Source organism: Notechis scutatus, chromosome 6, assembly GCF_049901735.1.
Source record: "Notechis scutatus isolate UNSWTSFEM ecotype Mainland chromosome 6, rNotScu1.2, whole genome shotgun sequence".
Taxonomy (NCBI): Eukaryota; Metazoa; Chordata; class Lepidosauria; order Squamata; family Elapidae; genus Notechis; species Notechis scutatus.
In genome coordinates this window covers 25,023,712-25,044,730 of record NC_142014.1, presented here as the reverse complement: position 1 = coordinate 25,044,730, position 21,019 = coordinate 25,023,712, and the positions used below count along the sequence as shown (strand labels likewise).

At 44.2% G+C, this 21,019-nt stretch overlaps 1 protein-coding gene across 1 annotated transcript in view; it reads left to right on the top strand.

Annotated features, from left to right (window-relative positions):
* CD9 (CD9 molecule) overlaps positions 1–16,873 on the top strand; it is a 34,695-nt gene extending 17,822 nt beyond the window's left edge. The window contains exons 2-8 of the mRNA XM_026679285.2: positions 1,224–1,326; positions 5,416–5,513; positions 8,060–8,134; positions 9,339–9,431; positions 11,204–11,272; positions 13,049–13,132; positions 16,485–16,873. Of these exons, the coding sequence (XP_026535070.1) occupies positions 1,224–1,326; positions 5,416–5,513; positions 8,060–8,134; positions 9,339–9,431; positions 11,204–11,272; positions 13,049–13,132; positions 16,485–16,550 (588 nt within the window). The 3' untranslated portion in view covers positions 16,551–16,873. The remainder of the gene's footprint in view (positions 1–1,223; positions 1,327–5,415; positions 5,514–8,059; positions 8,135–9,338; positions 9,432–11,203; positions 11,273–13,048; positions 13,133–16,484) is intronic.
* The last annotated feature ends 4,146 nt before the right edge of the window (positions 16,874–21,019 follow it).

Sequence of the window (21,019 nt, the reverse complement as noted above, 5' to 3'; positions counted from 1 at the left end):
ACATAGTTGGCTCTGATCCCTCCGAAGGGCCTCACCATGTTCCTGAGAAACTGAAAAGAATCCCTGACGCCAAAACTGCCAAAGGCAGATACAACGCAGTTTGTCCACCAAGGTCGATGTAGATTCCTCGGCTGAGCCATCAGCTGTTGTGATTCCCCCTTCCCATCCTCCTGGTGAAAGACGGATCATGTGGGGTGAAACACTGGCTCATTTTGCAGATGCGACACAATCACGACACGTCCTTGCTTCCGTTGCTCCTCTTCGTTTGGCCTCCGTTGGGTCCGTTTTTAATGTCCCTCCACTTCTAACCATCTTTCTTCCTATCTGCTTCTGAACTGAGGGGGGAGGGGGTGATTCAGGGTTGCCAGAGGGAGAATGACGCTTAGGGTGTGACAGCTGGCGTGTTGTGGCCTGTTGGCCACCAGGTCCTCCAGCAGCCAAATCAGAGGAGGAGGAGGAGGAGGCGTGGAAGTCAGGGTCAACATCAAGGCAACCTGAGAGCTCCGAGGGGGAAGAGGGAATGGAGCTGGCAGAGGGAGAGAGGCAGAGGCAGAGCCTGCACTGCCTGTCAGCCCTTAGATGGAGAGTCAACAGCTCCCAGGTCTGGAGGTGGCTGATGAGGAAGAGGAGGAACAGCTGGGTCCAGTGCCTGATGTACAAATGCACTGAAGGCAGAGGAGAGGAGAGCAGTGGAAATCTGTGGGCCGGTCCTTGGGATGGAAGAGCCACCGGCTGCTAGCGAGGCCCCATCCTAGCTCTGGGGATAAAAGGCAGGGGGTGGAGATGAATAGGAGTGGCAGACAACTATTCATCTTCCGGCCAGACAGACTTGTTAGCCTGCGGTGAGAGAAACTATTTGCCGGGGCTGCCGGCGCTCCTAATAAAGGAATCTTTGGAGTTCACATCTGAGGGTTTGTTGTGTTTGAGGAGTTGGGTCAGAACATGGTGGACAAAGCTGGGGTTGTGTGCATCCTTTAGGATAGGACCTCCAAAGCCATTTTTGCCCTCAATTAGCAGGGGAAGGGCATGGTTTCCATCCCACGCATTTCCTTTAGCAGCTCCTAAAGACCTTTCCTGAAGAATTCCCTTCATGGAGGCTCATGCCCAGACACGCAGAACTGACGGTTGAGGGTGGGTTGAACCGGGTAGACCTGGTGGCTATCCTGAGTGGGGAATTCAAGCCACCTCAACCACGGAATCTCTCTGTCTTCACTTCTCCACAGCTTGCTGGCACAGCTGTCCTCGCAATTGGACTATGGCTTCGCTTTGATTCACAGAACAAAGAACTCTTCCAAACAGATGAAAGTACTTCGAAATTCTACACAGGTAAAAATCATCAAGATCCTCTCAGGTTCGTACAGAGATGCAGCCAGGGGGTGGGATTCAGCCCATTTGGACCAGTTTGGGCAAACTGGATGTTAAATTTATATCTGGTTCGCCGAACTGGTCGTTGAACCGGCCGGCTGGCCCCGCCTGTCCCACCTCCGCCCCTCCCGGGAGTCTCCATGCACTCCTTTTTGGATGCAAGTGCAAGGTCAGCACGAAGGCTATGGGAGGAGGGAAAATGGGTCTTCCAGAAGTCCGGAAATGGGCCTGTTTTCGGCTACTGGAAGGCCTCCGGACCCCGGGGGAGGCCATTTTCACCCTCCCAGAGGCCCGAGAGAAGCCTCCGGACCCTGGAGAAGGTGAAAAACAGCCCTCCTGGAAGTTCTGGTAGGCCACAGCCACCATGGCCACGCCCGCCCAGCAACCGGTTCGCTACCCGGTTGCTGGGATGTTTGAACCCCACCCATGGATGCAGCTGCTTCTTAAGGCTTATTGGGAGGATGGAGAGTATAATTTCATAAGAAGCTCCTGTTGTAGAGAGAGGGCAGAACATTAAATAATGTATCTTGAGAGTTCAGCTTGGGTTCCTGTTAAGTTATGCTAGATCAAAACAAATCAAGGCATGTAGACCAAGGATTAAACATGACCCTCTCCTTTTCAGAATACAGTAATTTTTCAACCTTGGTGTCAGGGTTCCAAGTAATATGCCCATAGCAAAACAGAATTCTGAGGTGGGTACGTTCCTCAAAGAATAGTTTATTGGATATATCATATTGGCTCAAGCTGGTGAAAACCGACTCTGAATGTTCCCGCGGTTTCATCTAATTAAAAGTGAAGTTTTTTCCCAAACACTCAGTCACGTGGTCCAATCAAGGTGCTGTCCGGTTGCCTGGTAACATCACTCCTCCCCTCTGTGACCATCTGTGGGAATGTCCTTGGTTCCCAGGAGAAAGTATTTTGCTTTCACTACAAACCCCCAGGTATTTCTATTCTCCCCTCCCTATCCCTCAACTCCAGTGTGACAAGACTGAAGCCTCAAAATGGCTTAGGTCGGGCCAGCTTCAGGGTTGACACTTGGGAAGTTTAAGATGGGTGGACTTGGTCCAGGTTTCTTAAACTTCCCAAGATTGAAAAACACTGCACTAGAGATTATTAAAAGATTATTAAAAGGGACGTGGTGGCTCTGTGGCTAAGATGCTGAGCTTGCCGATCAGAAAGGTCAGCAGTTCGGCGTGTTGAATCCCTAGTGCCGTATAACGGAGGGAGCTCCCGTCACTTATCCCAGCTTCTGCCAACCTAGCAGTTCAAAAGCATATAAAAATGCAAGTAGAAAAAAAAAAGGGACCACACCTTCGGCATTTAGTCATGCCAGCCACGTGACCATGGAGACGTCTTCAGATAGCACTGGCTCTTCGGCTTTATAACGGAGATGAGCACGCCCCCCCTAGAGCTGGAAGCGACTAGCATGTGTGAGGGGAACTTTTACCTTTAGGAATTAGGATTAGAATAGGATAGGATAGAATTAGAATAGGATAGAATACAATAGAATAAAATAGAATGGGATGGAATAGAGTAGAAAATGGAATGGGAATGGGAAGAGAAGAGAAGAGAAGAGAAGAGAAGAGAAGAGAAGAGAAGAGAAGAGAAGAACTTTCTCACTTTAAATGTACACTAAGCATACATTAAAATAAAATTTCATTGCATTCAGCTCTCAATAGATAACCATTCTGCCTATACTCACATACACACACATCTAGAACACAGAGAAACATCACAGGCTGCCAAATGATACAGAGATTTTTTTTTTCCTAGTTGGGTTTCTGCAGCTCTGGTCCAGCTATGAGCAGCCAAAATTTTGCTTTAGGCTGAGCTTTTTCAAAACTGGACATTTCAAATTCTTTGCATTCCAAGGCTAGCCACATTTTTTTCCCTCTGGAGAATCCAGATGTTTGGCTTTGGGGTTGTAGAATTCCTTTTCAGGTTTAAAACATTTCAGGATTGTTCTTCCATGGTGGTTTTTTTTTTTTTAAATCCCTGACAAATGCAGGCCTGGTAATTGGAATAAAAACCAGTTTTAATGCAAGACAATGTCTCACCAATTTCATTGATCCTTAACGCGGGTGGTGAAAGGGTTTCCCAGAAGTGCTGACCTGAAAAATTATCCTCTAAAACCATTGGTGCTTTTTGTTCAAGCTTCTGTGAAAACTTGGGGGGGGGGGGGGGGAGTGCCATGCACAAACATTAGTTGGATCTTCCAAACAGAGACAAAAAAAATTTTTTTTTCCAGCCACAGAGTTTGTGTGAGGTCTCCTGAAGCATTTTTTAAAGACATGCCCAGCCCAAAAAACACTCAGTTTTCCTTTGAGGTCAACCGGGCAGTGCTTTCATAAAGATAATAAAAGAATGTTTGCAAAACATCCATTAACTGATCAACGTTCTCCACCGCATTGCAAGCAATCGTCCTTGGCTTCCTTTATGGAAAATATATATATATGTGTGTGCAACTGGTATTTGTGGTATTTGTGGGTGGAAATGGGGGAGATGGAAGAGAATAATAGCTAAAGCTGCTATGGTAGTATTGCTTAAACTTGTAGCACCTGGCGATTCTGCAAAATAGATGCACGGCTACCCTTCAGAAAACAGCCATTTCCATCTTGAAATCGTTCAGGAAGAAATTTAAAATGGTCGGTCTGGTGAATGAATTTTGATAAGCAATTGCAGTTGTGACCCTTATTTGTTCATTTACTAGAATTTTAGCCTGCTTTTATTACTTACAAGGGTACTCAAACTAGGCAAGTTTAAGACTTCTGGACTTCCACTCCCAGAATTCCTGAGCTAACATGACTGGAGGAGGAATTCTGGGAGTTGAAGTCCACAAGTCTTCAGGCTGTCAAGTTTGAAGACCCCTGTTTTAGAAGTAACTCAAGCTGGCAAGCAGACATTATACTCCTTCCTCCTTCTGTTTTCCCCACAATAACAACCCACCTTGTGAAGTGGGTTGGGCTGAGAAAAGTCACCCAGCCAGCTTTCTTGCCTAAGGCAGTATTAGAACTCACAAATCTGGTAATTGACCCAAAGTCACTCACATGGCTTTCATACCTGAAGCGGGATTAGAACTCTCAGTCTCCTGGTGATTAGCTCAAAGAACTCTCAGTCACCCAGCTGGCTTTCCTGCCTAAGGCAGGACTAGAACTCATAGTCTCTTAGTGATTGGCTCACAGTCACCCAGCTGGCTTTTCTAGCTAAGGCAGGACTAGAACTCACAGCCTCCTTGTTTCTAGGCTACCACCCTAGAAGAGACAAAAAGGACCACCGAAGTGATTAGGTGATGCAAGGAAAGACGACAGCCATTGGTGTAAATGCAGTCGAGACATGGATGATGGCCGGGATCAGATCCACAAACACAAGGAACCCCAGTCAGAAAACCAGAGCTAGTCGTCCTTCCTTGCCAGGTTAATGCTGCCTTGGTTGAACTCATTAAGAGAAGGTGCCCGAAGGATTAAGGATCTTAGCAGTTTCCATGTCATATAACAATTCTTCTTCTTCTTCTTCTTCTTCTTCTTCTTCTTCTTCTTCTTCTTCTTCTTCTTCTTCTTCTTCTTCTTCTTCTTCTTCTTCTTCTTCTTCTTCTTCTTCTTCTTCTTCTTCTTCTTCTTCTTCTTCTTCTTCTTCTTCTTCTTCTTCTTCTCCTTCTCCTCCTCCTCTTCCTCCTCCTCCTCCTCCTCCTCCTCTCCTTTTCCTCCTCCTCCTCCTCCTCCTCCTCCTCCTCCTCCTCCTCTCTTTTCCTCCTCCTCCTTCTTCCTCTTCTCCTCCTCCTTTTCTCTTCCTCCTCCTCTCCTTTTCTCCTTTTCCTCCTCCTCCTTCCTCCTCCTCTTCTTCTCCTCCTTTTCTCCTTCTCCTTCCTCCTCCTCCTTTTCTCCTTCTTCCTCCTCCTCTCTTCCTCCTCCTCCCTTTTCCTTTTCCTCTCCTTCTTCCTTCTTGCTCCTCCTCCCTCCTCCTCCTTCCCCTTTTTCCTCCTGCTCCTCTTCCTCCTCCCTCTTCCTTTTCCTCTTCTCCCCTCTTCCTCCTCCTCCTCCTTTTCCTCCATAGGGATTTACATTCTCATCGCTGCTGGTGCCCTCATAATGCTGGTTGGCTTCTTGGGATGCTGTGGAGCAATACGGGAGTCCCAGTGTATGCTTGGCTTGGTAAGTCTTCACACAAACACACACATCAGGGCGAGATGCTGCCTTAAAGTTGGACCATTTCATTTCTGGAGCTTTCGCTCCACCCCCCCCAGTCTAAAAATAGAGCCAAGGAAACATGTTTAATTCATTACACATGGCCCAGAGAGACTCTAAACGCAGCGAGTGATGTGTGTTAGGATTTTGTTTGTGCCACAGAACTGGTTCCTATTTGCATACTGTATTTGCAGAAAGTTCTTTTGCAAAGACGATGGTCTAATCTTGGTCCAGATTATTTGAGAAAGAGAGGGAGGGAAGGAAGGAGGGAGGAGAGGAGAGAGAGAGAGAGAGAGAGAGAGAGAGAGAGAGAGAGAGAAGATCAATTTGGAAGCTCAGATCCAGGTTGAGACTTGGAAAAACCAAAGTAAGCTTTCCCCACCTGAGAAAAAAAAAAAAAGACAAAACTTGGGGAAAAAAAGATTAAGACAAAGTCCCGAAGGCACTTTTTCCAAGAGGCAACTGGACTTTCTGGTTTTTCTTTGGAGACGTTTTACTTCTCATCCAAGAAGCTTCTTCAGCTCTGACTGGATGGTGGGAAATGGAAGTATTTATATTCCTTGCAGGCAGCTGGTCATTTGCATTCTTTTTAGAGAGTCCTTGAGGCCACCTGGAGGTTTGTCTGTGTTCCCCAACAGCCTGCACCTGTGTTCAACAGTGAAGGGACACAGAGCAGAAAACATCCTACAGAAACACAGTCCTTTCAGCAGTTCCGAGAAGGCTCCACCACCACCCCCTTACACCACTCAGGACACAGACACTCCAAGTGGCCTCAACAACTCTCTAAAAGGATGCAAATGACCAGCTGTCTGCAAGGAATACAAATCCTTCCATTCCTCACCATCTAATCAGAGCTGATGAAGCTCCTTGGATGAGAAGCAAAATGTCTTTAAGAACAAACAAACCAGAAAGTCCAGTTACCTCGTGAAGAGAAAGCACCTTTGGGACAACCCTGACCAGGATGACTGAGAATCTCCATAGATAAAGATAAAGGTTTTCCATCTTTATTTTTGACCTGTGTGACCATTAAGAGGAGTTGCACTAACTTCCCCCCACTCTCAATCCTCCAAAGGATCACAGCAAACCAAGGATGTTGCGAGCTCCAGAGAGTTGTCTGTTGAGACCAAATTCCCCCAATGTCAAGAGAAAAAACAAACAGAAAACCCTTTCCTCCATTCAAGCTCATTAGCAAATTGACGTGAAAGCTTCAGTGTCAAAGACCACAAAATGAGGCTGTCCTAACAGTGTCCCCAAATAGTGGGGCACAGAATCATAGAGCTGGAAGGGATTTTGGAGGTCTTCTAGACCAGTAGTTGCCAACCAGTGGGCCAGGAACCACTAGTAATCCACGAGAAAATGTTGGTGGTCCGCAGAGAAATGTCACCCCCAAAGCACCCCCAAAGCAATTAATCCAGGCTCCACGGGAACACAAGGTTGCGCCACCCACATGGCCTGCGGGAACACAAGGCTTGCATCGCTTGCATTGCGAACAACACGAGGTAGTGAGGGGAGGGGGGAAAGGGCAGTGGGGGGGAACTTGCCCCACTCACCCCACGCGCCGGCCTGGCCACCGGGCTGCTTCTCTCTGCTTCTTTCTTCTTCTGCTTTTGGCTGCACACAAGGAAAGCAGCAAAAGTCTTTCTTTCTCTCCCCCAAACTCCACCAGAAATGAGTCTTTGGGACCCTGCAAGGCCTCCTGCTCCACGAGGCTGCACCGGGGCAACAAGTCTCACAAAGACTCATTTCTGGCGGAATTTGATGGAGAGAAAGAAAGACTTCTGCTGCTTTTCTTGCATGAAGCCAAAAGTCTCTCTCTTTCCCTCTGAGAACGGAGCTGGAGACAGTATCCTGCGATCCCAAATAAAGAATGATTGATCAGTAATAAAACAGGGTGGGGAATTTTCCTGCAGACCTTTTGGGGGATTTTCCCAGGGTCTCTGGTTTGTGGGATTTAAAATTGTGAGTTTGGTGGTCCCTGAGGTCCAAAAGGTTGGTGACCCCTGTTCTAGTCCAACCACCTGTCCAAGGCAGGAGTCCTTATTCCTTTCTACATGGCAGGACACTACTCCCTGTCCAGCTCTGTCCTCATCTTGGTGAATGGCTGCTATTTTACTGCCCTTTTAAGACTCTCATTGATTTGCTGAATTTAAAGGAGCTTGTTTGGACAATCGCTTTTATCAAACTGTTCTTAGAGTTGGTTGTTAGCCTTTTTTTGGGGGGGGGGGGGTTACTCTGCTCCAAATGTCTTCAGAAGGAAAGGCCATATAAACATGAAATGATGTTCTTCTCATCATTATATGCCAAAATATTTACTTTCAGCCCATCTGCCTACCCTAACAGTAACTTGACTCATCCATGAAAGCCTTTGCTTGTGCAGCCAAGACAAAACATCCAAAGTGCATTCAGTGTTAATGTATCACGGGAACTGTAAGACGGTTAAGTAAATTCTTCTGCATTGGTCCAAAGTGTTCAATCATTATGAATATCTCTTTGTCTTCCTTGTTCCTCCTTAGTTTTTCACCTTCCTTCTCGTCATTTTTGCTCTTGAAGTGGCTGCTGCCATCTGGGGATTTTCAAACAAAGAAAAGGTAGGAGAACTTATACTGTGTTTATCCTTTAGAAATTTTGCAGTGTGTCCTCAAGGTTTGGAGTGTGGGTGTGGGTGTGGGGAGCCACAGTTCAAACGGATGACAACAATCAACCAATGGAACAGAAGTTGCCCTCGGAAGTTGTGGGAGCACCATCAGTTGAGACTTTCAAAAAGAGATTGGACTCCCATCTGTCAGAAATGGTGCAGGGTCTCCCGCTTGGGCGAGGGGTTGGACTAGATGACCTACAAGGTCCCTTCCAACTCTGATTATCTGTATCTGTATCTAACAAAACTCTAAAGGCATCCAAAATTGACCGGATCAGTTGTGTTATTCTGTTTTACATTGTTTTTCTGACTCAAGGAAGCCAGAAACAAATATACCTCTCCTGATAACTTCAAGAATTTATTGTGTGTTGGATGATGAAGAAGGGAGAAGGTGTAAATGCTCCTTCACTAAACTAGACCTGAGAGATGCATATTATAGAGTATGGATATACTGGGCATTTGGGGGGAGGGGTTCCAGGCCATTTTTCGGGCCATTTTTGGGCCCTTTTCCAGGCCATTTCCAGGCTGTTTTTTGGGCCATTTCTGGGCCATTTTTGGAACATTTTCCAGGCCATTTTCAGGCTGTTTTTGGGCCATTTCTGGGCCGTTTTTTGGACTGTTTTCTGGGCCATTTCTAGGCTGTTTTCCAGCCATTTTCCAGCTGTTTTTGGGCCATTTCTCCAGCCATTTCCAGGCTGTTTTCAGACCATTTTCCAGGCCATTTCCAGGCTTTTTTCAGACCGCTTTTGGGGTGTTTTCAGGCTGTTTTCCAGGCTGTTTTCTGGTACTCTGGCACCTGCAAAGACCAGCTGGCTAGCGTGCATGTGTGCGCCAGCAGAAGAGCAGCTAGCAACGGCGCACATGCCCATAGAGAGGGCTCTGCATGCCACCTCTGGCACGCGTGCCATTGGTTCGCCCTATACCATTCTGGACACATGGCTGCCTGATCTCTTCTTAAAAACCTCCCGTAATGGAGTACCCACAACTTCTTATGGCAAGCTGTTAATTGTTCTCACTGTCCAATGTAACACTGAGGATGTTTCCTAGTATGGTAAGGAAATGTCTGCAAGAAAACGATCAAGGTCAGAGAGCAACCAAGGACCCCTTCGTTTTAACCCTCAGCTACAATTCTTCTCCTGTATCTTCTGTTTTGCCAGCTCCCTAAAGAAATGCAGAGTTTCTATGACACCTTATTTGAGAAAAGGAAAGACATAAAAGTAAAAAGCAGTCTGAAGACCTTCCATTACGCAGTAAGTTTATGTTTGATTTGCATCTTTAATCTTAATTCTGGGCAGGGTGTTTCTTAGAGAGCAGTTTCAAGGGAAGGCCAGATTAAAATTGTTCTCATTCCAACAACCCTGGTTCTTGGTTTCTACACACACACACACACACACACACACACACACACGGCTTCTAGGTGCTCACACTTGGCTTCTAGGTGCTCACTAAGAAAGAATTGTTCAAAATGACCATCAGAGCATTAGTATTTCGTTTATGATTATTAAAACGCTCTGATACTAAGGAGTTCTACTCCCCACCTGAAAAGAAATCTCTTCCAAATACAAAACACAAGCAGAGGAGTTTCAGTTTCAGTTTCACAGCACCAAGCAGCTTTAGTACAGAACAGTTGAGCTAAGCCACGCCCAGGCTCCTTGCTGTCTCCTCCTTGCTCACACAGCAAATACTGCTTCAGTTTCCAAACAGCCCTCAACTGTCTCACACACTGACAGGATGCTAGCCAGATGAATACTGATGGATGCTGGTAGGCAGAGGCAGAATTTTTTCTCTCCTTATTTTCCTCCCCCAAAACTAAGCCCGATCACATAGTTTCATAGCAAAACATGGGTACCCAGCTAGTAATAATAATAAATAGAGGCAGGGGAAGGGTGCCTCAGTCAGGTTTATATCGTCAGTGCATTATGGATGCCCAGTCACATTGGTGCAGAGTTGTTGGATGGGTGAGGACATGAAAAATGATGTTCTTGCACTTCGTTTCTGGACAAACAACAAGGGTCATGAACATCAGTTAGCAGTTAAACGGCATGTCCAAAAATCCCGTATCTCAAACCACATCGATAATAAACAATGCAATTGGGAAGGAACTAAAATCATTGGCCATACCACAAATGTGAATTTATTGAAGCCTGGTATAGTCTACCAAAGTAGCAATTAACATGCATATTGATCTCAATCCAGCATATGAATACGTAAGAAACTAGACCATCTAGAGAACCAATCGGCTGCTCAGAATTTAAATATAGCTCCAAACGAATCACACAATCAACTGACTACACTGACACACAAAACATTGTTAAGTTAAAGAGGAATGGGGCCAGAAAATCCTTGTTCTGTCCTCACTACACATTAGTCTGTGTGCAGCCCACCTATCCTCCAATAAAACAGATCATGTGCATAGATCTCGATGCTTTATTGGAAGAACAGGATATGGTGAAACTGGGGAAAATACGGATACATACAATGAGAACCAAATACAAGATAGGCAGTATTGGGTTACTGCTGAACATAACAATAAGTTATAAGCATCTCACCAGCGATGCTTTGTGTGCGGGATGTGGGTTTGTCCTTGGATGACCATGTTCCACAGATTAAGATGGATTCTTCTTTGTGCTTCTGCCTTCTCCAAATGCTAAAGGAAATGGAGTCTAGCTTCCCAGCATGCACTTGTTTTGAGAGTGCGGGCTGATGGGTAAAGGGGTTGAACAAATTTCAACCCCTTTACCCAGCTTCAAACAATATACTTGGTATTTGTCTCCCTGGCCACTAGATGGAGCTAGAGAGAAACAACAGTATATAAAGATTGTTTGTTAGGGCATATTTGTCCCTCTGGCCACTAGATGGGGCTAGGGAATAGCAACAGTATATAAAAGTTATATGCTGGGGCATGACAATCCTGCTGATCCATTACCTAGTCTGGTGATGAAATGTTCAGAAATTAAATTGAAAAAGGTTGGAGAGCAAACCCCTGCCAAAAAAACAACTCAAGTGTTTCTTTTTGCTGTAGTTGAATTGCTGTGGTCCGTCTGGTGTTCCCGATCCTGATTATCAGGATACCTGTCCTGAAAACCCCAAGGTACGTATCGGGGCAGAAAGTGTAAATTTGTATTTATTTTTGTTGGTTTGTTTAAAGAAGCAGATTGTATTTTGTGCTTATATTGGGTTAGAAGGTCCAAGGATCTGAGTGCTAATTCCACTTCCCAAAGCTATCAAGGTCTTTGTGCGTGCAGGAACAAAGGTGGTTGTGAATGAAAGTGTCCATTGCAATTTGTAAGAATTGTAAGCGAGTGTTCGCAAACAGAAGGGGGAAGGTTTAATTCCCATCTTCCTCAAAATAATCCATCTATTCCAAGGGCAACTCCCCCCCACCCCAGCAGGGATCAGCTACAAAAATTTTAGCAAAGGGTTCTCTGCCCGATTGCTGGGTGGGCGTGGCTATGATGGGCGTGGCCTAGTCAGCCTCCTGCACCATGGTGGGGGAGGCGATTTTGCCCTTCCCGGGCTCCGGAGGCTTTCCTCGGGCCTCTGGGATGGTGAAAATGGCCTCCTCGGGCTCCAAAGGCCCTCTGTAGGCTGGAAACGGGTCCCAAACTTCCGGTAGGCCCATTTTTTACCATCCCCTAGCCTCCGTGCACACCCTGCACTTACCTGCACCCAAAAAGGGCCGCGGGGGGATTCCTGGGAGGGGAGGGGAGAAGTGGGTGGGGCCAGCCAGAAGTGGGATTTGGGCGGTTGTCTGAACTGCACAGAATCTTAGCTAGGGGCTCTCCCGAACCCCTGAGAACCCCCAGCAGCCCCCCCCCCCGCCCCTGAGGTTTATTGTCACCTAGGATGAACATCTTCAGAGTGGAGACTGGGTGGGAAATGCCACTTCTTCAATCTTTGAATGGGAAGGTGGCAATTGGAAGTTTTGTTTCAAAGTCCAGTCTGGGAGAGCGAAAGAGAGATGAGAGATCAATGTTTTAGCGTTCCGCTTTGTTCTGGATGGGTCGAACCCCACCTTGGATGCGGTGCCTGCTTGGGCACTGGACTTCCAAAGGATTCAGGGGAATTGGGACAGGCCAGCCCAAGGAAGTCTTCCAAAGAGAGATTTGAATTAGCTGGAGTGTTTTGCCTGCAAAAGATGTTGGTAGGGCTGTATACAGTATAATACAGCACTCTTCACATGCTTGAAAGGATACCATGTACCTTCTCTTTCCTATCTTTCTCTCTCCCCCTCTTTCTCTACTCACTTCCTGTCTTCCTCTTTCTTTCTTTCTTTCTTTCTTTCTTTCTTTCTTTCTTTCTTTCTTTCTTTCTTTCTTTCTTTCTTTCTTTCTTTCTTTCTTTCTTTCTTTCTTTCTTTCTTTCTTTCTCTCTTTCTCTTTCTCTTTCTTGTTGTCTGTCTCTCTTTCTCTCCTTTTTTCCTATGTTTCTCTCTCTCTCTTTCTCTTACTTTCTGTCTTCCTCTTTCTTTCTCTCTCTTTTTCTTTCTAGCTGTGTCTGTCCCTGTTTCTCTCCTTCTCTTTCCTTTCTCTCTCCCTCTCTTTCTCTTACTCACTTTCTGTCTTCCTCTTTCTTTCTCTTTCTTTTTCTTTCTAGCTGTCTCTGTCCCTGTTTCTCTCCTTCTCTTTCCTTTCTCTCCCTCTCTTTCTCTTACTCACCTCCTGTGCTTCTCTTTCTTTTTGTCCTTCTTTCTTTCTCTCTCCCTCTGTCTCTCTCTCTCTCTTTCTCAATTCAGAAAGTAGGGCAGAAGAACCGATTTAAGTGCAGCCAGAACACGGAACTCTTAAGCAAGAGTATTACAAAAATGTCATCCAAAATATTTTGAGTGTGCAATTAAATCAAAGGATACAATTCTTTTTTCTTCCAGCCATGCCCTAAAGCTATTGAAGACTTCTTCAAAAACAAGTTGAATCTGATTGCAGCTGTTGGCATTGGAGTTGCTGTGGTGATGGTAAGTTGTGACTGTTGTATACCTTTTGGATCCTGACTTAATGACAAATAGGGCATCTGTTTTATAAAAAATACGTAAAGTGATCAAGTGGAACACTACAAGCAGTGGTGGGATTCCAAAATGTGTGCTATCAGTTTGTGGGCTTTGCGCACGCAGCACTCAAAGAACACCTGAGCTGTTTTTAGCTCAGCTGAGGTGTGACAATCCAGTCTGCCATGCAAATCAGTTGAGCTAAAAATCAATAGAATAAAGGACAGGAAAGAGCAGGGCGGACAAGCGGGGCCAGCCAGGGATGGTATTGGCTGGTTCTCCAAACTAGCTGAAATTTCCGCTACCAGTACACCAGAACCGGTCCACGCTGGCTGAATACCACCTCTGACTACAAGCATCAAAAGAAAGAAGGAAGGAAAGAAAGAGAAAGAGAGAGAGAGAGGAAGGTGAAGGAAGGAAGGAATATCATAAACAAATTAACACTAGCAAAAGCTACTATTATTTTATCTATTTTGCTATTATTTTACCTTTTTAATGTTGTAAGCCACCAAGAGTTACCCTGTAGTAAGATGAATGGCCAATAAATTTAATAAATAATAAATAAAAATAAAATAAGATTGCTATCATCCCCTCCCTTCCCAATCCTTCTCTTCTCTTCATTAGGCTTAGACATACCTAGTTCCTAAATTCCTATTTCCCTGAAAGAACTTGATTCTTCTCTCAGGTGTGGCTCAATTATGCTACAACTAAACATGAATGCAACCCTCTTCCAAATTTTGAGATTGTTGGTTTAATAGTTATGGTACCATTTATTTTTATGCAGTAGGCTCTGCCAAATAACTCTGTAAATATTTACTTTAAACTTTAAGGACCAAGTCTTGAAACGTTGAACTGGCTACTTAATGGTTGATAATATTTCAAGTTGTTTTAAAAACATGTATATAAATTCACTGGTTTGTCTTGCAATTCTGCAATATATATATATTATACATATACATATACATATACATATACATCATATACATATACATATACATATACCCTGTTTCTCCAACAATACGGCCTCCACCAATAGGAAGGCCCAGCATGATTTCTAGGCATGAGGTGAAATTAAACCCTACCCCCAAAATTTAGGCCTATTTAATCCATGCGTTTCCCCGCCATTTCTCACATCGTTCGTTAAAACTACACGAGGTGAAGAGAAATGGGGGGAACGGGGGGAGAAAACTTGCCTTTAGGAGTGCCCTGCACGTAGAATACCCCAATCTACTACCTATAGAACATCGGCCAATAGAAGCTCCACGAAGGCAGAGTCACCAGCCACTTCTATCGGCCGGTAGAAGCGGCCTTGGGGCGAACGCCCACACGCACTCCCCTCACCACAAAGCCGTTTCCATTGGCCGATGGAAGCTCCCCGAAGGCAGAGACACCAGCTGCTTCTATCGGCCAGTAGAAGCAGCCTCAGAGCAAATGCCCCACACACACTTCCTTTGCCACGAACCCGCTTCTACCAGCCGATAGAAGCAGCTGGTGACTCTGCCTTTGGGGAGCTTCCATTGGCTGATAGAAACAGCGTCATAGTGAGGGGAGTACGTGTGGGCGCTCACCCCGAGGCTGCTTCTACTGGCTGATAGATTTCCTCCCCCACGTGCACCCCCACCTAGAGCGGCCCATGCGCACTCAACTCTCCATGAGGCCGCTTCTACCAACTGATAGAAGCGGCTGGTGACTCTGCCTTCGGGGAGCTTCCATCAGCCGATAGAAGTGCCCTCGTGGAGAGGTGACTGCGCATGGGGCACTCTAGGTTGGGGTGGGTGTGGGGGAGGAAATTAAGTCACCCCCAAAAAGACATCCTAGCTGTTTTTTCGGGGCTCAAAAAAAAATAAGACCCGGCCTTATTTTATGAGAAACACGGTACATATACATATACATATACATATATGTATATGTATATGTATGTGTATATGTATATGTATATGTATATGTATATGTATGTATGGCATTCAGCTTTGTTCGGGTATTTTCACACGTCATTGTAGTTGTGCTTTTAAAGTTGTAGCAACGTTTCGGCAGAATCTCATCTGCCATCATGGATTCTGCTGAAACGTTGCTACAACTTTAAAAGCACAACTACAATGACGTGGCAAAATACCCGAACAAAGCTGAATGCCATACATGTAAGTACCCGTGAATACTTAAGAAAACACACACACACACACACACACACACACACACAGACATATATATATATATATATATATATATATATATATATATTTGTTTTCTTAAGTTTTGGGTACTTACATGTATGGTGTTGGCTTGTTCGGGTATTTTCCCACGTCATTGTAGTTCTTTTAAAGTTGTAGCAACGTTTCAGCAGAATCTCATCTGCCATCATCAGGCTTCTGTATTGTGTATATATGTGTATACTGTATTTTGTATTATATATATGTGTGTGTGTGTGTGTGTGTGTGTGTGTGTATATATATATATATATATATATATATATATATATATATATATATATATATATATATATATATATATATATATATATTTGTTTTCTGAGGTTCTCGCGGTATTTGTATGTGGATCTTTGGTTATTCGGGTTTTCTCCCGCGTAAGGTTGGAAGTATCTAGGCAACGTTTCGATGAAGTCTTATTCATCATCTTCAGGCTTCTGTCTTCAGCTCTGTGCTTCTGTCTTCAGCTCTGTGCTTCTTTATATATATATAAAAGCAAAATACCACTCACACGTCATCACAAAATCTCCAGAACCATAAAGCCTACAAACTTGAAATTTGGCACGTATGTTCCTCTTGGCTTCTAGGTGCTCACTAAGAAAGGATTTTTTTTAAATGATCACCAGAGCATTAGTATTTTCTATATTATTATTATTATTATTATTATTATTATTATTATTATTATTATTATTATTATTATTATTATTATTATTAACATACTCTGATGCTAAGGAGTTCTACTCCCCCTCCCCAGCTGAAAAGAAATCTGTTCCAAATGCAAAACATAAGCAGAGGAGAGGAGTTTCAGTTTCAGTTTTAGTTTCACAGCTCCAAACAGCTTTAATATAAAATAGTTGAGCTAAGCCATGCCCAGGTTCCTTACTGTCTCCTTCTTGCTCACAGAGGAAATACTCTTTCAGTGTCCAAACAGCCCCTCAACTCTCTCACTTACTGACAGGACGCTAACCAGATGAATCGATGCTGGTAGGCAGAGGCAAAAAAAAAAATTCCCTTATTTTCCTCCCCAAAAGCTAAGCCCAACCACATAGTTTCGTAGTGAAGCACAGGTATCGAGCTAGTATGTAATATAATAATATATTATATTATTTCTTTTTCAGATTTTTGGCATGATCTTCAGCATGGTTCTTTTTTGTGCTATCAGAAGAGACCGAGAGATGGTCTGAAGCCATTTTAGAAAGTCTCCTCCCTTCATACAAAGAATCTCCAGTTATTAACTTTGCATTTTGAATAGCATTTCTAAAAGTATATATTTCATTTTTAAATGCTTTATTTAGTTTGGATGTTCTTAATTTTTTTTTCCTCTGTAAGTTTTTAAATCTTATTAAAAGGAATCTACTCTTGGAAAGATACTATATTTGTAAAGCTAAAGCCCTACCCACTTGTATATAAAGTTTTTGTCTCTAAATTGACCGTCTTGCTTTAAGCTTAAAACTGGGATGTAATTTAAGTTGGAGAAATTTTCATACTTAATAAAGATTTAAGACGACGTTTTTGCAAAAGAAGTCTTTTTTTGGCATATGAATTTTAACCCGTTGGGTAGGTTTTTTTATGGAACATCGTACAAATTCTACTATTATAGTTATGAACGACTGCAAATTCTTGAATTTGGCCCTTATCCTCCTGTTCATTTTGGGGGGAAGGATACATTTAATGGGTGGAAATTTTAAGGGCTATTAAAGTGATTCTGTTGTGGCCCGCCAGCAGCCAGCAGAACTGGCCACAGACTCGGACAGTGAGGGTCTGGGGAAGGCTCTGACGAGGAGTCTGCGTCAGAGGCAAAGATGGGGCCAGGTTTGTCCGACAGTCATCAGCTGCTTTTGGAGTTGGAGATCAGTGGGGTAGAAGAACAGCTGGAGCCTGTTCCTGATGTGCACATGCACAGAGCTGCCAGGCAAAGGGAACAGCTAAGAAACAAGGGTCAACTCGGGAGTAAAGGCACAAGTGGATGGTGAATGACCCCTCCCATAGGGAATAAATAGGAGCTAAATAAATAGGGAGTGGTGTTTGCAGGAGACAAGTAGTTCATTTAATTAGTGTGAAGATTTGTACATGACTCACAGAGACTCTTTGCCAAGTATTTTCTTGTACAGTGTTGCGCTTAGAAGATATCGGCCTGGCAACCCTCCAAGCCTGATAAGGTCTGTGATTGTAATTCACCTTTGAAAAACTGTTTGCTGGAATTCACATTAGCCTAATAAAAAGGAGTTTTGTCGGGACAAGGAGTGTGCTTCGTGATTTTGTGAAGCCGAGGTCAGAACAGATTCTGTGATTTACCATTAATGCCTGATTAGGACGTAAGAGCAGCAATATTACAAGCCAAGGGGAAAACCTGGTGTTAGCCAAATGGAAGCAAGTCAACATAAGGTTGGTCGATCATTTTGTCAAGCTAAAAGAACACATAGCAGCAAAGTCTGTAGAGATCCTCGGTCATCTAGGTCAGGGGTCCCCAACCACCAGTCCGTGGACTGGTACCGGTCCGTGGAACAAGTCCTACCGGGCTGCTGGGCACCGCCATCTTTTTTTTGATGAAAAAGTGCTTCCGGTGAGCTTTTCCGGGTAGAAAGCTCACTGGAAGCACTTTTTCATCAAAAAAAGATGGCGGCGCCCAGCTAATGCCGGTACCGGGCTGCGCCATAAAAAAGGTTGGGGATACCGGGCCGCGGTGTAAAAAAGGTTGGGGATCACTGATCTAGGTCATGGTGCTTTTTCAGGAGGCAACTGGATTTTCTTGTTTTTTTCTTTTGCTTCTCATCCAAGAAGCTTTTTCAGCTATGACAGGATTGTGGCAGAGGTGATCTTAGGCAGGTTCTGACCAGTTCTGGAGAACCAGTAGCGGAAATTTTGAGTAATTTGGAGAACCGGCAAATCCCACCTCTGACTAGCTCCACCCCCATCTCTTCTCTGGGTGGGTCTCCTTTGGTTGCCCTGCACAGGAGAACGGAGCTGGAAAGCGGGTTAGTGGGGTGGGGAGGGAATGGGGATTTTGCAGTATCCTTCCCCTGCCACGGCCACCAAGTCACGCCACGCCCACAGAACCGGTAGTAAAAACAAAATTGAATCCCACAAGGATTTATATTCCTTGCAGGCAGCTGGTCATTTGCACCCTTTTAGAGGGTCGTTGAGGCCACCTGGAGGTTTATCGGGTGTCCTCACGATCACCTGAGTAGTACCCTTGGTTCTTGTTAACAAGAAAGTGCAGTTGCCTCTTGAAAAAGCACCTTTGGGACAACCATGAAACTGAGTGACTGAGAATCTCTACAGACTTTTAGCTATGCAATTTGGGATGAACACCCTTGGAATGGTGTGGGAGTAGGAATGGATTTCCAAGGGGAAAAATGCAGACTACAGGAACCAGGAGCACTACTCAGGTCAGGGGACCCCAAAGCGCATGCTGATAACCAGCGAACCCCTTGTCAACGAAAGTGCAGCCCCACCTCTGCTTGGACGTCTCGCTTAGCAACAGAAATGTTGGACTCGGTTGTAGTCGTAAGTTGAGGACTTCCTATATATACAAGCAGATGAGCATAAACACTGCACACAAACTTTCTCAGGACTTTTTATCGTGCCACAAAGACGGCTAATAGAAACCACAGTGGGTCAAGATGTCTGTCATACGATACAAATTAGTGTTTCTTAACCTCGGCAATTTTACGATGGGCGGGCTTCAACTTCAATGGGGAATTCTGGGAGTTGAAGTCCTCCCCTCATAAAGTTGGCAAGGTTGAGAAACAATGTAAATTAATGGCAGAATTGGCATCGGGACTACAATTGTTCCAATTGTCAATTGTTCCTTTTCCCTCTGCTAGGTGTGCCAGTCCACAAAGCTGAGGCGCACACACACACACACAGACCCAAAAAAAACATTTAGTGGATTTTGCCACCTGCTGCTGACAAACTACACAGGTTGTGGGTTTGCTTCCAGCCACCATCTCAGCAGTTTTAGAAAGCGAGGTTTAGAAACTAGGTTGAAGCTGTCATAATTAAGGTGAAGCAGGCCCGTGAGCAGATCAGACAAAGACAAAAGGAGTCTTGTCTAAAAGATCCCTCCAGGGAAATGGATGAAAGAAAAAAGTCATTAAGGAACAAAGTGGTGCGGGGGTGGGGGGGTGGGGGGGGGGAGGATCTCACCTGAACCAGACAAAGGATGTTGGGCCTGGGGGCGGGAAGCAATCCCAGCTAATCAACTAAGCAAGAACTTGTGTGTGTGTGTGTGTGTGAGAGAGAGAGAGAGAGAGAGAGAATGATAGATATAAATAGACAATGATATATAGCTAGACAGATTGATGATAGATAGATTAGATAGATAAATATAGATTATAGCTACAGTAGATGATAGAGAGAATTAGATATAAATAGACAGATAATGATAGACAGACGATAGATTAGAGAGACAAAGAGAGAGAGAATGATAGATATAAATAGACAATGATAGACAGACAATAGATTAGAGAGAAAGAGAGATAGAGAAAATGATAGATATAAATAGACAGATGATAGACAGACAATAGAATAGATTAGATAGAGAGAATGATAGATATAAATAGACAGATAATGATAGACAGACAGATAGGTGATAGATTAGATTAGCAGGGAGTGTGAGAGAGAGAGAGAGAAATGATAGAAATAAAATAGATAGACCTTACTATATATATATATATATATATATATATATATATATATATATATATATATATATATATATATATATATATATATATGGAGAGGGAGGGGGGAGAGGAGGAGGGAGAGGAGGAGGGAGTATATGAAGATTCTCTGTCATCCAGGTCATGGTTGTCCCTGAGGTGCTTTTCTGAAAGGCACCTGGACTTTCTTGTTTTTTTCCTTGAAAACGTTTTGCTTCTCATTCAAGAAGCTTCTTCAGTTCTCACTGAATGTTGGGGAATGGAAGGATTTATATCCTTCGCAGTTCTGGAAGATTACTAGCCTCTTATTCTTTTTTGTTTAGGCTAAACGCACACAGTTCCTGGGACAATCAATCTTCATGGGATTTAACCTTCAATTGCCTTGCCATCTTTGTCATTCTTCTCTGCATTCTTTCTCATTTGGAGCCCAGTGCTACAAACAACCATGGTTTATATGTAGTTTTCATGCTATCTGCCACATCCTAGAAACTAATGGGGGATAATCGAAGTCACTCTGCAAAAAAAAAAAAAAAAACCTCAGGTTTTTGAATTCTGTCCTATCTCCTATTTTAGCATGCATCTAGTTCATGGATTTCTCCAATGGTGGGACCAGAATCACTTAACAAGCAGTTATCTGATTGGGTAGGTGTGGCCGGTTGGTCTTGTGATTGGGTGGGTGATGTCACTCATCACACCCTGAAAACGGCCTGAAAACGGCCCCAAAAACAGCCCCAAAAACGGCCAGAAAATGGCTTGAAAACAGTCCAAAAAGGCAGCCTGAAAACAGCCTGAAAAATGGCCTGAAAACAGCCTGAAAATGCAGCCTGAAAACATGCCCCACAATGGCTGAAAATAGCCTGAAAAATGGGCCAAAATGGGCCAGAAAACAGGCCCAGAATACAGGCCAAAAAATGAGCGGGGGCAGAATCATCCAGTGGTGGGATTTCCTGGTTCACCAAGCTGCGCTGAATCTTAACTACCGGTCCACA